The following is a 16230-nucleotide window of genomic DNA, read 5'->3' as shown; positions in this document are numbered from 1 at the left end:
TGATTTTTCAAAGTAGCACTGGAGGTGGAGAACAAGTGCTTTTACAATTGCATAATTGTAACTATACAATTTACTGCCAGAATATTTAGTAATGGGATTAGACATTAGAGAATAGATATCCCAGATGCTGTTAGATGGGGCAGCTAAATGCTCTCAATGTCCAAAAGCAGTTGTCAGGTGTTGGGGACAAACTGGGGTGGGTGGGTGATGTCTTCATGCTGTTTGTGAGTACTCCTGAGACACCTCTGCACCGCCACTGCCGAAAACAGAATTTGGACTAGGTGGAAAGTTGGCCCAATCCAATCTTAAATGCATTTTGGATAAAGCATATATGAATGCAATCTACAAATTTTATTAGTGGCAAATATAATTTATCTTCATAAAACTCTTGACATAAATGCATTAATAATTTTCCACCATCAAATCTTGGAAATCTAATCACGTAAAGCCTGTTAAATAAAGAGCTGCAAAGATGAGCCACTTGAGGCTTCAGTGAGAGGCAACAAATAAATTGAAAACATAATAAGACTTCTTAAAGAGATCACACCCACTTAATTTTTGCACTGTTTGAGCATGAACATTGTTTAATTATAACCCAAACCATTTAGGATGCTGAAACTATTAATGATTTCCTGCCCACACAAGGGTCCATCTGTGCTTTGTAAGAGATTCTCTTTTTAACTGCCCCCACAGTACTCCTCAAATCAGTTTAGAATAAGCAGAGCAGTTTCTTCATCCCCTTCCTTGAAACCTGAAAGCCTCTCAAGTTATTCCCAGCCAAATTGACCCTTGGTGTAACTCTGGATTTCAGGAGAACTGAGAAAACTACATTTCATAATTGCTCCTGATGCTTGGATTCCTACCACAGTAGTATCAAGCCCTGAACAGATCTCTCCTTCCCACAACCAGTAGTTGGGTAGTTGGGGACTTATAGTAGTTGGGGACTTATAGTAGTTGGGGACTTATAGTAGTTGGGGACTTATAGATGGGTAATGTCAGATGCTGTTGCGGTTGCTTGAGAGTAACCAGGCAGGACTCCAACCTGTGTTTTACAGGCTTTATTTTGGTGCAAACTATTTACAGTGAAGAGCGTCATAAGTTCATGTCTGGCTCAATCACTAGCAGAATCTAGGAGTGGTCTGTTTTTGTACCTCCTCCACCATAAAAGTTTCATCACCCCAAGCCTTTTCCACCCCTCCCTGAGCCTCAAACTACTGCGCATGATTGGGGATGGCAGGGGTGTGCTTCCCTCCTCTCTGGCTTGCTCAGGCGCGGTGTTAAGGCTCTCTCTAGCATCCTCTGGTCCTTGCACCTCTTCTCCACTGGAGGTGCAGCTTTCCTCCTTGCCTGAAGAGGAACTCCTTCGCAAGATTTTTGGAGGCTCCCTGTAACACAACTCCCCCTCTATCTCTCGCCTCTGAGCCGATGGCAGTTCCCTAACAGGTAAGATAGAGCTGGAGTGAAGTTCTTTTCTGAATCAGATTCAAATCCAAGCCAGAGAAGAACCTGAGGGTCACAATACTCATCTCATATCTGAGGTGAGCATTTTGAGTTGCCAAGGAGTTATAAAATTCAGAGACATCTCTAGTAGTAATAGTTTTACACTGGTGCACTTTTGCACAGGAAAGGTCCCAGAATATGCCTTGAGCAGTGGCGTAGTGTGGGTTGTCAGCACCCGGGGCAAGGCAAGTAATTTGCGCCCCCTAACCCTATCCCTAACCCTAACCCCCAGATGTTGCGCCCGGTGCGGCCAGCACCCCCTGCACCCCCCACGCTACGCCACTGGCCTTGAGGAACGTAATTTGGCTTAATGTATGAATAAAAATTGGTTTGCAGACATAGGCTCCTAGCCATGGCCATGACCCTAAATGCTATTGTAAGCATGCTTAAGGTAATGGCCTGCCCAGTTGAATTGAAGTATTTTCTTTGAATATGCTCTGCTGCATTACAGTCTGTGTTTGAGTGTCTTCTCAGTTTAGTTTGAAAAACTGAAGGCTGTTGTTTGAGAACATAAGTCTAAAGCCCACCTCAGGCATGCAGAACCTTGGACATGCACAGCTCTTCATTGCAATGTCTAGAAAGATAATTTAAATTGACTTAATGTTTTATAAGACTACCAGGAAATTAAAGCTACTTCTGTGCATAGAAACCAGTCTTCAGAATCTATTCACAACAGAAATGGAAGGTTGTGTGTCTTAAGATTTCAATTGATGTTACTGTATTTGTATGCTGTATACCACATTGCTGAATTGTTATGATAGTGTGGTTTATTTAATATATAAAAGGCAAGGCTGTTTTTAAACAGAAATGCATTCATCTTCTATGACAACAGATCAAAATAAGATTTTCCACTCTTCCCAATCACACTTTCAATTTAGATATATTCATACAAAAGTTGTCATAGACAGAAATATAAGCATTAACCTCATAGATACTAATTATAGGTTAATGTGGAAAACAGAACCACAGGAGATAAGAGTTCCTCGTGTATTCACATACTGTAGATTCACTGAGCGCATGAACTTATCACCCACATTAGAAAGTCAATGCTGCTATATGCAATGAAGTTCACTGTCCTCCTCCTCAAAACAACAGATGTCTGAAACTTTCATAGCCTGGGTTTCCTCCTATTCTGAAGCTATGCAGATGCCTACTCATGGTACTCTTTATTTCCTGTAATGTAAAACCTAGCCATGCTAGGTGTAGGTATTTAATTTAGCAAAAATTATTTGGCTCTCCATACAGGTTCAGTCAGTGTACATCTCAAAAAAGTCTTATGAAAGGTATTGCTGATTGACATAAAATTTGGTTGTTAACAGAATGTACCTATGGATGCTGTGTAGACACACTGTGCTTATATCTATTTTGTGCTTATTCCTAAAATAAATAAATATTAACTGCTATGAGAGGAGAAAATGGGTAGAAAGAAAGAATAAATGATATCAAAGGGTAGTCATATTGTATACAAACACAGGGCCATATTCAACTAACTTTTACACATAGTAGACCTACTGAAATTAATGATCATTTGGTCCATAAATTTCAATGGGTCTACTCTGAGCAAAAGTTAGTTGACCAAAAGTCAGCTGATGAAACAATCTCCCGGCATGCTATTGTGGGGTTCTCCCAACCCTCCAAAGCGGTGTTGGGTGGGGAGAAGGGGAGGGCCTGTTGCACTAGTGAGAGCCTTTGCACTGGGTTCTGTTAGCAAACAGGGTTAGTTGATTCCGCTCTACAATATCTACCTATTCCTTTAAGGAAGTAGGTGTGCATGTTATATAAGTTTTCCAGTCATGTTTAGTAGGGAATTTGAAGAGGACTTTCACTTGCACAGCACAGGGACAGTAAAGGATAATGCACAAAACAAATGTTAACTGCAGTTTTCCCCTCACAGCTTTTGCTTGGATTAGTATTTTCTGGCGACTGTTCCAGTACAATATATACCCGGTGGCCACACCACCAACATGTGCCCTTTGCCCTGGGAGGCATGGGGGCTCCCATTTCTGTCTTTTAAATGCTGAGGAAGACATTTTTATTACCAGCAGACTTTTCCTTGCAGAGGACTTGAGGTTTTGTTTAACTGTGATGTTTTTTCTGCAGCTCTTGCCTCTGTGGCATTTTTGGTTTTATTTTGAAGTGTCGTTAGCTGCCCTGCATAGCGTACAGGCACTAGAAGGGTGGAACACATATTTATATACAAATAAAGAAGTAAACAAAAGTCTGACTCGTCACCCACCTAAAGGATAGTTTGCCGTGTAGACACAGAGCAAATGCAGAGCTGTTTGCATCAGTGAGTCATCCATTAAAAGCCATGGCCACAGAGCATGCAAAACAGAGATAAGGTGAGTTCCAAGGGCTGCTGCCTGTCGGACAGAGACAAGAGGACAGTGTAATACTGAAAAGCTACTTTCATAAGAGAAATTGTGAGTAAAAGTTAAAACCCTCACAACTAATGAATAGAAGCAGTGAGATATGGTACTTAAAGGCATACAATGTTTCATCTTGTGGCTAAGGAAATAGACAACTGCATATTCGACCAAGCGGAGTATAGAAGCCATTTTGAGTTTACCACACTCAAATACAACAGAAAGTGTAAGTTCAGATTTACTGGGGGAGGGAAGGCCCACACTGCAACTTACATTCAGTAAAGAGAATCACCCCACCACCACCACCATACATCTTGGAATTTGTTGAAATTCCAGAAAATGGAATCCCCTGGATGTAAAGACAGAAGGAAGATTGTTCCAGAAGCTTCTGCTAGTGCTTGGAAGAGGTGCCTCCACCAACATTTTCAGCTGAATGTTGCATGTGCCCCCACATCTCTTACTTTGCAGGATTCATTTCGAAAGAAGCAATTTCTTAGGAGCTGCATGACAAGCTTTATTTCTTTGCTGAGGTTATTATCATCCTAGTAGAACAAAAAGAAATAAAGAAAGTGATTTAGCATCAATATCTAACCAGAAACTGCTTTATATGACATATATAGCACCTTTTGCTTCTGGACTTATTTTACCACACTGGAATTGCACCTGACCACCTTGCTTTCTAAGATGCTGGCATTCTAACTGTCTGTGGAAAAGATTATTGAATTTCAATAAGCTCATCTAAAGCAGAAGCAGCATTTCAGCTCTACTGAACATAAAGGAAGAGCGATACAATATGGAATCCATAATGGAAGCTACGTTTTCAAACACAGCAAATTCACTGGATGGCAATAAAAGGGTTTGCTCTCAAAAGCAAAATGGGAAGGAACGAAAGTAAGGTGATAAACTGGGTAGGGGAAAGGACAAACAGCAACTTTCAAAAGGGCTCAACAGAAGTCTGCTCTTGCTCTTCTCTTTACATGTAATAAAAATGTAAGAATGTTATCAAGCAGACTGCACTGGGGGATTTGTAGTGCCACATCACAATCTTGGATTTGCATGAAATCAGGGTGGGGTGGGGGAGAAAAAGTGAAGACAGGTTGTTTAACAAAAGTGGCAATGGGGTGAGAGCTAAAAGGGAGAGACAATGAAAAGGATAAAGCATAAAACATTAATAGAATTTTGAGTAAAAAGGACATGAAGGAAACTGAGAGGAAAATGGTGGCTTTAAACAATGGCAGAAGCTTGAATAAAGTAGCTTCATTGTACAAAGGCACTATTTTATTTATTAGATTTCTATAACACCCATCATCCAAGGATCATAGGGCAGTTTACAATATAAAACCACGAAAAGATATAACAGAGTAACAAACAAAAATAACTCCCCCCCCCCCCCAGTTTAAAAGGCCACAGATTGTTTAATTAACCAAAGGCCTGGGAGAAGAGGGATGTTTTCTCTTGGAACCTAAAGATATGTAGTCCCCAAATAAGCTTCATGGCCGAGTGTAGATTTGAACTCAAGATTCTCTGATCCCAGACCAACACACTAACCACTATGCCACACACTCTTTCTTAAGCCCCAAACACATTTACTCAGGAGTAAACCCCAATTACCACAGAGGGATTTACTTGTGTGCAGACATGCACTGGATTGTGCTCTGCAACATCAGTAGGAGAAACTCCAAACTTTTAATATCAATTTTGCAAATTTTCTTTTTTAATTACCTTTTTCCTAGGGACTGCTTTTCCAGGCCTCAAGGAGTCTAGGTTCAGTTGTGCATGAATGTGCTTTATCTGTTCCAAGCAGGTTTCTATTAGGTTGGCTGTAATGAACAATGCACTCTATCAACAAACCTGCCTACACTCACATACAATGGTTACTCAGATTACAAACACTTTGAGTTACAAACTCCGCTAACCCAGAAGCAGTACCTTAGGTTACAAACTATGCCTCAGGATGAGAACAGAAACTGTGCACCGGCAGCACGGCAGCAGCAGGAGGCCCCATTAGCAAAAGCGTGCCTCAGGTTAAGAACAGTTTCAGGTTAAGAACAGACCTCCGGAATGAATTAAGTTCGTAACCCGAGGTATCACAGTACTTGCAAAATGTGGAAGTATCAGACATTCTATCAGTAACCAACGAATCACATTTTCTATTTTATTTTATACTGATGGAAGTGCATTATATTATTTCTAGAACAACAACAACAACAAAATGTGTTCAGGTGACATACTGCATGCAAAATGACAAGCTTAAGTAGCCAATGCCTAATTAACATTTGAAGTTACTACATTTGAATTTAACTAAGCAATCAGTCCCCTAATAGCAGACTCTAGGGAGGCATCGGCATTCTCAGGACATCCTGGCATTTGCAGATGGGCGGGAGAGAGAGTTAAAAAAACAAATAAAAATGGGGAGCCCCTCCCTAGTCCACAAAAGGAAACTAGACCAATGAGGAATGAGCATGCTCAGGGGCCAGCAGGAACTGTAGACTGTCCAGTGGAAATCTGTTTGCTATAGCCCCTAACAGCTTATAGCATCTTAGAGAAAGGTATGGCTAGCTTGCTGGATAAATCCTGTTACTTTGGGAGGATTTCAACGGGCAGTTAATATGTCTCACTTATTTTACAATTAGCTCATAGTTTAAAGAGTGTGTCTTCAATGTACAATTATTTCTTTTCTACGGATTCAACTGACCAAGACACAATGGTAGGTTGAGAACCTATGCAACTCAGGCTCAAACCATTCACATCTTCGGCCCTGACATGAAAGTTTTGGGACTTTTTTTTTTTTTACCACACATCTGGAAAGGGATTATTAAGTAAATTGCTTTGGTTCTGTAAATATGGATGTTATTGTTCGGTATGATTTTTCTTTTTAGAGACACTATTTAATATTTCGCTGGCTTTTCCTTAAACATGCTATCCTTATCAAATAGTTAACCATACAAAAATGACATCATTAATTATCAGCAGGTACGCTGCTCAGTGTTAGGTTTCATTCACAGTGGAGTGAGGAGCTTGTCGCAGTGTGTAATTTTTTTTTTGGCAGGAGGGGAGATCCTCCAGGACATGGGGAGGTGGTACAGGGGATCAGTAAAAACTATTTTCCACACCCCCCCTTTCCTCCATTGGGGAGCTCTGCTGGGTCCTGGTTCTCTCTGTGAACTGAAGGAACCCATCCATCTGCAGAGGCACAAGTTTGGAACCAACCCACAAGGAATACCAATAACTGCTTTTATTTTGTTCTTATTTGCTCACTTGCAAGCAAGAGGAACGGCAACCCTCTGAGGTTGCTCAGGCATCAATAAATACTAGATCTTCCTGCCTGAACCTTAACATTGGTGCCACGGGAGACCTTTAAAATGGTTCTTCAAGTGCTAAAATACATGCCGACATCAACCTTGTGTTTTCCCACCTAGACTGTACTGTCTAAATGCAAGGTTCTCCACAAGGGATTTACTCCAAGGCTCTCATAGATTCAAGGGCATTCAAAATGCACTGCTTGGTTATGGTGTGTCTATAAACAGGTTATTCAGGGCCAGGAGAAGATAATGAACACTTACAATTACAAATATGGATACGATTTTGACAGACTTTTTACATACAGAAACACAAAAGACACTAACGTGCATAAATTCAGAACTTCTAAAAATATCCGTCATTGAACCAGAACCACTTGAGCAGATAAGTCTGTTTAATGGTACCTATAAATGCATGACAAAATGAAAGCCAACTGTTGTGGTGCCATTTCTCTAGTAATGCTCATAACCAGCATGTTCTAATGTTGATTGTGATCCTGCTCTTGGTTTTGCATGTCACCAAAAGTAGACTTGTTTTAAATAAGATGTGTAAGGCTGTTTTTTGCATTCCCTACACAGTAAGGACAACCTCAGTGTGTGTTATAGCAAGGCAGCTCACCTTCCAAAGCACATTTCTGGGCACTTTTACTGACAGCCAAAAGGGGAAGCAAAGCACTGGCGGCAACTCGCTTCAGCACATCCTGAGAGGATTTTCCTTCATAGCTCTACCAATAAAGCAACACTGGTTACCACACAGAAAATTTAGAGAACATATCCTGCAGGAAGTTACACGTTAAATGTCTGCAAATTCCATTTACACATTTACTTACTGGTTTCCTAGACTGTCCTTCATCACACATAAAATGCATTCAGTACAAAATAAAAAAATTTAAATCTCAATGAAACTTGGCAGCACAGGGAACCCCCCCCCCAAAAAAAACCCCATTCATTTGGGGTGGAAAACTATACTACCATTGAGAACAGACTCTACATTCGATTCCCAGAGATTAGAACCAGAGAAATGCCTCAGGTGGAATCTACACACATATAAAAAAACATTCTGAAAATGCTTTTTTAAAAAAAAGTTTTTTAAAATACATTGAATTTTCCATAATGCTCACCATCGCCATCTAGTGTCACATTGTATATTGTACTTGAAACACACTTAAAATGTTTTATTTACAGCTGTATAGCGGTGTCCTCAGTGTTGTCTGGAATCAGGCACAATTTTATTTTTTTTATAAATAATATTTATTCAAATTTTAAAGGTTACAAAAAGAATAAAAAAAGAAAACAAAACAGTCCATAAAAGCAAATCACATCCAGGAAAAAGTAAAAGAGCGAAAACAGGGGGGGGGGGGGGGGGAGTTAAAAATACATACAATCAAAAAGTCAAAAAGAAAAAAGAACAAGTCAAACCTTTACATATTTTTCTTTCTTTAACTTATTTCCTTGACTTCCTCTCACCTCCCCTCTTTATATTCTAGTTCAGATAGGTATTTCAGCAAATCTTTCATCTTGTTTTTATCCTAATTATTTATCTTGACATCCTGTAATTTTTCATTCTCTCTTTCACCTATTATCCATCCATTTTTACTTTATTTAATATTATTTCTCATTAAAACTGATATATTTAAACTTATTCTCTTAAGACGTTTCCCCTAGGGTTATAAAAATTTCATTCCACGATTTTTCCATTTTCCATTAAAAATTTCTTTCTTTTTTTTCCCCCCTTTTAAATCTCAATATATACATTTTAAATTCCCAATTTTCTTCCACCGTCTCTCCTCCCTGGTCTCGGCCCCCTGGAATCAGGCACAATTTGATGGCCTTCTTCCAATCCATTGGCCGGGCAGGAGGGTGTCACTGAATCCTTCCCTGCCCCACACTTCCCCCCTGGAACATATCCACAGCAGCTTCTCTCTTGGCAAGGGATACTCCCCATCTTACAGTCCACACTAAGAGAAAAATGGTCTGGGGAAAATGGCTGCAGTGCCCCTTCTTGCCTTTACTACCCTCTCTCTTTATAGGAGCTCATTAACATTCTAACACGTGGGCCTTCAGCTGCCGCATCTAGTTTGCCCCTTGGCAATATCTGCAAATTAACCCAATACTTCTACAGAAGTGACTGGATTGACAGGTTCCTCCTATTTTAAGTGGCCATCCTTTTTATTCCTCCTGATAACCAGTGAGTGGAAAGGTGATGATGAGTTATCCTTTTGTCATGACACTTATCAAATCTTCAATGTAGATGATTTCAAACTATTGTTCCCCTTCTCTAGATGTGAACCTCAGGCCCTCTTTGGTCTCCTTTGTTCGATATACCTGGCTCTTACATCAGTGCCTGCTTTGATTTTGCTACTCTAACTGCTTTCTCTGAAATTACATGCCTTTTTAAAAAGCAGCATGTGAATCCAGCCACTGCAATAGTGTCACTTGCCCTTTTCAGGAAACTTCTTTTACAGAGACAGAGTTATTACCAAGCTGTTAAAGAGCCTGCCAGCCAGGTAGGCTATATTTTCATTCCACCCTCAAGTGGGTAAGTCTGCTCAGATGTCATAGCACAGGCATAGGCAAACTCGGCCCTCCATATGTTTTGGGACTACAACTCCCATCATCCCTGACCACTGGTCCTGTTAGCTAGGGATGATGGGGGTTGTAGTCCCAAAACATATGGAGGGCCAAGTTTGCCTATGCCTGTCACAGCAGATAGGTTAGCCACAGTTCTCTAGCCAACTGGATACTAAGGGGAACTTTAACACCAGATGTGAGTTCCAAGGCACAGAAGCTGAAGAACTAGTGATGTTTGCTCTAAGTTACATGGTCACATAGCAAGGGGAAAACCCAAGTTTTCCAGGGACACCTTAAAAACATCTAGCATCCAACAGCCAAGATACAAAGGATGCTCAAGGAAAGTGATTCTGTGGCAAAACAAGAAGGCAAGGGTGGTCCTCACAACCTCAGCACTTATCAGCATATAGTCTTGCCTCTTGATTGTTCCTTTATTACTCCTGTCTCTTGCTGTCTCTTACAATGAGATGTTTTTGAAACCGCATAGATTTTATACAACAGATGTTGTTTTTAACATTACAAGAAGACCTTGCAGCAAACCTCAGGCTCATGTACTCCCTGCTCCTTGCAGCTGTGCCGTAGGAGCTTTGGAAACTTTCATTTCTGTTTTAGATTAACCATGGCTTGCTATGTTGTTAAAACCCAGTCAAACTATGGTTGACCCTAACAATGGTTAACTGAAATGAGCCAACTTCTTTTTAAGTAGGTTGGTCTCTATTCATTCTTATTTAAAAATATGTATGGGCTGCTTTTGTATGAGCAGGCTTGTTTCAACAAACCATTTAAGATTAACTACAGTTTGTCCAGTTCAAACAACATACTAAATGGCACTGAAAGACAAAACTGAAAACTTCAATTTTAAATTATGTCCACACCAGGGGTGGGGAAAGCACAAGCCCAAGGCTCATAACACTAAACCACATTTTAGGGCTTGTTAAATGTATGCAACCAATCCCCCCCCCCCAATCTGTTATTTTCTTTTAAGTTGTGGGGAGGAGGGGAGGGAATTTGCACAAACCTGGCCCACAAAACAGGATTGTTAGTCCTGTGTAAATTTTAATCCACATACAGAGGAATTGGAATCACTTTGTCCCCATATGGGGTTCACCTGTATGGCTTAAGATTTTCATGGGAGCCCAACATGGGCTTTTCTCTTTCTCTTAAGCTCTTTTCACTCATGTTCCTATTTTCTTTCCTTTACTATCTTTTGTGATAAATACATACTGCTTCATGAGTTTACTTTTGAATGTGTGTTTGTGTGTGTGTTCTTTTAAAATTATTTTTATTTGCTTTTCTGTTTTATTTTATCGTCAACGCATACTGTGTTAGTCAGACACAGGATAGCAGGGGGGAAACAAAAAAACCAAAAACCAAATATACAACATATATATATATGTCCTTAAGTGAAACTTCTGAAACCCTCCTCCTGTTAGTCTATGGATGAAATTACTGCACTATCACAAGCATTTTGTCTGCACAAGCATATCAGCTTGCTATTTGGAACAATTCTGGTGTTTTCTCCTGACCCTCCAGAGCCAATATTGGGGGCATGCGGGTGCACAGGGGGATAATAAGGGGTAAATCTCCTGTTTTATGTATGTAAATATAATAAATATTCTTTTAAAAAAATCATTTTGCTGGATATGCTGTTATTTTGTTATTTTATCACTTAAGAAATTGCAAGCAGAGAGAGGAAGCAACACGGCAGAGTGGAAGAACGCAGAGAGGACAGACAAACAATTGAACGTGCACATTTCAATTCACCAAGTGCAAATAGGAAGTAGTGCCTACAGAAAATAAAAAGATGCATTCCCAATAAAATACACTGGATCCAGACCTGCTGCCTCAAGAACATTGATTCCCATTAAAATAATCTCCTCCTCCAACACAATTAGGATCATCATTAAACTGAAAATAGCAAACACTGAATGGGTCATTTAAGAGGAAGTTATTTTAGCTTCATTTAAACTGAAGCAGGTCATATTAATGGAAAGAAATTGGAAGAGGAACAGGCTTGAGGCCCTAGCCAGTTGATGAATATAACATCCTAAATAAGATCTGCTTATCTTCTGACTTCTATTTGGTCCTAGACAGTAAAGGTCTGGTAGATTTTTCTGACCTGTACTTGAGCAGAAGTAATATTTTCACCAGAGTCATCATCTACAGAAGAACTCACTGCAAGAATAAAAAGCTCAAAAGAAATGGGTTAGAAGCCCAATCTGCTGGGTAACAGAACTATAGGCATTGACTTGGTAAAAAAGGGAGCTGAGAATAGCAAGGCATGAAGTGCTTCAGTATTTTACTGCTATTCCATGGCTTAAGAGCATGATTTTGATGGCAGTAAATCAAATAAGAAACAATTTACACAGGGAAATAGAGAAGTAAAATACTTCAGGAATTGTTTCTGCAAAGATATCGATCAGCAGAAGGCAAGAGAATATTTTACCAATGTCTAAAAGAAAAAGAAAAGAGGGTGCTTATAGACAGCTATAATACCATTAACAGCACTGTGGCTAAGATGGGATGGGATTATCCTGTATCTGATGCCAAGAGCCTTGAGTCCATAGAGCAATCAAATTTAGAAGACACTGGCTTCAATATTTTGAGACCACTTGAATATTGCAGTTAAGGGAACTAAAGCTAAGGCAAACACACTGCCATGTCTCAGAGCAAAATTTCATTTCAAAGGGGCAAAAAGGGGTGGGATAACAATGGAGATTTTCAACTTACATTTAATAGGAAAATAAACTTACATTGAAAGCCAAATAATGTTCCTCTACACCCCTAGCTTTAGCAGATATTCTGAGGGCTTGATTCAGACTTAGCCTGAAAACCTACACTTACTGGCAGTATGCTCCACTGAATATTGTGGGATTTACTCTATGTAAATATAGGACAGTACTGTAATTTATGAAGAACTCAATAGTCACGTGTTTTAATATAGTATTAAAATGTGCCACAAATATATGGGCAGGTTAGAATTAGAATAGAAAAACCATTTATGGATTCAGTTCTTCTTTTTCACTTATGTTTAATAAGAGAAGTATGCTCAAGAGTGTGTAAAATAGAGGAATTATGTGGTCCCAACAAAGTTTAGTGAAACTGATATGCATCTCTGGAAGAAGCCAATAACATTGTTTTCATGCTAGAGACAGCTGCCACCAACCCCCTCTTATTTCTCCCTTTCTTAACAATCCCTCTTATCAGAGCTGGCATCAGCACCTCAAGCAGCTGCCATAACTCCAGTGTCTTGGTAGGGCCCATTGCAGGTGCCTTCCCTAGCACCACCCCCTTAATTCCCACCCCCCTGGTCTAACATTAGAGTAGCCCCATGTGGTTGGTTCTAAGCCAGCCTTTGAGTTTCCCACAATGCTCTTGGCCAAGCCTTCCTCTGGACATATTGGGAAACAAAGAACAATAACAAAAGCACAGTTAGGCCCTGCTGCTCAATGGTGCCTCAAACACTTCCACAGCCAGGAAAGTCCACAGAGCCCACAGAAAGAAGAATGGGCCTACCAGAGGGTTACCTCAAACCTGGAGCCAGTTCCGCCTCCTCCCATAATCCTATTCACACTATTCTTCTGCCTTTCTTCAAGTGGGCTCTGTGGACTCAAGATAGAGACTCAAGTGTCTCTATCTGACACTTCTTTTTTGCATCACCTTCCCTTCCTTTCAGATTTTCAACTTTTCCAGTCAAATTACTACTTGCTTTATCTTCCCCCACACATGCTGACACCATGGCAAATATCAATGATACATAAGAACAGGGGTCAACAACCTAAGGCCCATGGGCCAAGCAGCCCATGAGGGTCGTTTAACCAGCCCATGGACCCCCACGGCCCACTCGGGGACCCCCACGGCCCACTCAGTCGGCTCTCATGCGCCGTGCTAAACTGGTGCGGAGCAGAGCGGAGACCGCCTTCCATGATGCTGGCAGGCTTCCCATTGGATGCAGAAAGCTCTTGCAGCCAATGGGAAGCTGTGCACACCTCCTTCGCACCGGAATAGAGTTTGCGCATGTGCGCGCACACACTCTGGCCCACCGCGGTGTCTGCGGGACCGTGAACCGGCCCAAGCCACAAAACCTTGGCCGACCCCTGCATAAGAACATAAAAAGAGCCTGCTGGATCAGGGCAACGGCACATCTAGTTCAGCATCCTGTTTGCAGAGCGGCTAACCAGATGTCTGTGAGAAAGCAGAAGGCCAGCACTTACGGGGTCTTTACAATTAGTTCTAATGTCTTTACAATTACAGTTACTTAGGAGCACAGTCCACTGAACCAATAGATGTTACTTCCAAGTAAGCAGGTGCACAACTGGGCTTCAACTTTTTAAGCTACCCTGGAGGATCTGCTGCATTAGTATCACAGGCTGAATCTTTTCATAGACTCCCTTCCCACCGAGAGGGGCAGAAAAAACCCCACACACATTGTTTTGATTAACTTAAAATGAATAAGCCAGCAAAGTATGCGGGATAGATGCCCGTATAACTAGTAAGGCTTAAAATGCAACACACTGAAATTGGATTATTATAAATTTCTACCTGAATTATTAATTCACAGAGTTTGGCCACAGAATCTCGGCTCCTCTCATCCTCATCTAGAAGGAAAACCACTGTTGGGTGGTAGCAAGCATTTTCTTTACTGTTGAGCTCTCTTTTCCCCTCTTCAGAAAACAGGACAGCAAGGAACTGCAAGCAGGCCACACACAGCTCAGGGTGCCTGACGGAGAATTGCATACATTCACATATTGTTTCTAAAATACAAAAAAAGGGGAAAGGATCATGTGTTTTATGTTGCAGTATTTACAGAAATAAATATATTTAACTACATATTACAGCACTGGGTTCAAAAAAGCATATGCAAGGTAATGGGTAAGAAAATGGCTTATGGTGGTTGTACATAAAAATATCTGGAGGGCCACTCATGTTCAAGTTACACCTGTCAGTAGTCCTTCCTCTACACAATTATTAAAATATACAGAAGTGCTACCCTCCTTTTTCATTTGGTCCTCATGCCACTTTGGGAGAGGGAGGAGAAATGGTACTGGGCCAGTTCATCCCATTATCACCAAGGACTAGAATCACTATAGAAGCACACAAATACCTAGGTTCATTTCTTTATGAGCTGAAAATGAGTTCTGTTGAGCCCTGAACGTGGTAAGGTAAAGGTAAAGGTACCCCTGCCCATACGGGCCAGTCTTGACAGACTCTGGGGTTGTGCGCCCATCTCACTTAAGAGGCCAGGGGCCAGCGCTGTCCGGAGACACTTCCGGGTCACGTGGCCAGCGTGACATCGCTGCTCTGGCGAGCCAGAGCCGCACATGGAAACGCCGTTTACCTTCCCGCTGGTAAGCGGTCCCTATTTATCTACTTGCACCCGGAGGTGCTTTCGAACTGCTAGGTTGGCAGGCGCTGGGACCGAGCAGCGGGAGCGCACCCCGCCGCAGGGATTCGAACCGCCGACCTTTCGATCGGCAAGTCCTAGGCGCTGAGGCCTTAACCCACAGCGCCAACGTGGTAGACAAAAGCAAATAAAAAACTTACAAGCATGCAATCAAATACCAGCAAAAGTGGTTCCAACAAACCCATTCCTTTGACAATTTCACATTCTGGTCTTAAGTTATCATTATCTGTGCAGATATCAAGGCACCTGAAAAATAGGTCTTACCGATTACTGGAATCCAATGCTTTGCAAGAGCTGCAGTGACAAATGGCAGAGAGGCATGGCCACATTTTCTTAACAGAGTAGTGAGAAGGCAGAATGAGTCTTCCCAAGTTTGGTGAACTGCAGCAGTTATCTCTGGCCCTGCCAATTAAACATACAAATAAAAAAACCACATAGTTCTGATCAGTAAGTATTACTATACAGTGCCCATATAGAAAGTAAAATGGGGATTACTACTTTCGGACGTTGGCCTAGTTCACATGCAAAGCTAAGCCAAAATATGGCTTAGCACAAATGAGCAAGAGTGCTGTTGTAGTGAGAAAATATCAATTGTTTCACTCCTGCTGTGTTACTTGAAGCTAAGCCATGATCCTACTTAGCTTTATATTTGAACCTAGTCTCATGATTTGTCTCACTCCAATATGTGTAGAATATAGCACTTAATTTAAGATTGGAGGGCGATAAGAGGAATAATAGAGGAAGATGGGTATGACTCCATATGGTCTCAATTTATATCATTTATTTACAATAGTGAGATAATCTCCTTACCGCCTCAGTCACAGCAGCCACTATGGAGAAATGATCTTAATGCTCTAAACTGAAATATACCCTGTGGATGTGAGTTTAATCTGTAACGTAAAAGATTTCCCATGTCTATTTTGATCCCATGTGGATGACTGCATACAATACTTAGCTTCTGTATTTCCCCTGGAAGACACCACTTTATGCTTGGTCATTGTTTTTTTAAAAAAATAATCATTAAAATTTGTAATACAACAAACAAACAATGAGTGGTAAACCAAGAACAAACCATGGTTACAGCTTGTGG

General features: G+C 40.9%; 1 protein-coding gene and 1 long non-coding RNA gene across 4 annotated transcripts in view; one reads left to right on the top strand and one right to left on the bottom strand.

Moving 5' to 3' along the window:
* LOC307219674 overlaps nt 1–16230 on the top strand; it is a 586866-nt gene that overhangs the window by 483272 nt on the left and 87364 nt on the right. The gene's annotated exons all lie outside the window — the stretch shown is intronic.
* Nucleotides 1–16230, bottom strand: part of RTTN (rotatin) — a 96614-nt gene that overhangs the window by 8997 nt on the left and 71387 nt on the right. For all 3 annotated transcript variants that reach the window (XM_079982843.1, XM_079982844.1, XM_079982845.1), the window contains exons 39-44: nt 15405–15542; nt 14279–14490; nt 7785–7890; nt 5589–5686; nt 4328–4408; nt 3737–3863 (exon numbers count right to left, since the gene is read on the bottom strand). In XM_079982843.1, the coding sequence (XP_079838969.1) occupies nt 3737–3863; nt 4328–4408; nt 5589–5686; nt 7785–7890; nt 14279–14490; nt 15405–15542 (762 nt within the window). The remainder of the gene's footprint in view (nt 1–3736; nt 3864–4327; nt 4409–5588; nt 5687–7784; nt 7891–14278; nt 14491–15404; nt 15543–16230) is intronic.

The sequence above is a fragment of the Podarcis cretensis genome, assembly GCF_951804945.1.
Source record: "Podarcis cretensis genome assembly, chromosome: 7".
Lineage (NCBI taxonomy): Eukaryota > Metazoa > Chordata > Lepidosauria > Squamata > Lacertidae > Podarcis > Podarcis cretensis.
The sequence above is the reverse complement of the archived record's forward strand: the minus strand, read 5'-3'. Positions and strand labels throughout refer to the sequence as shown.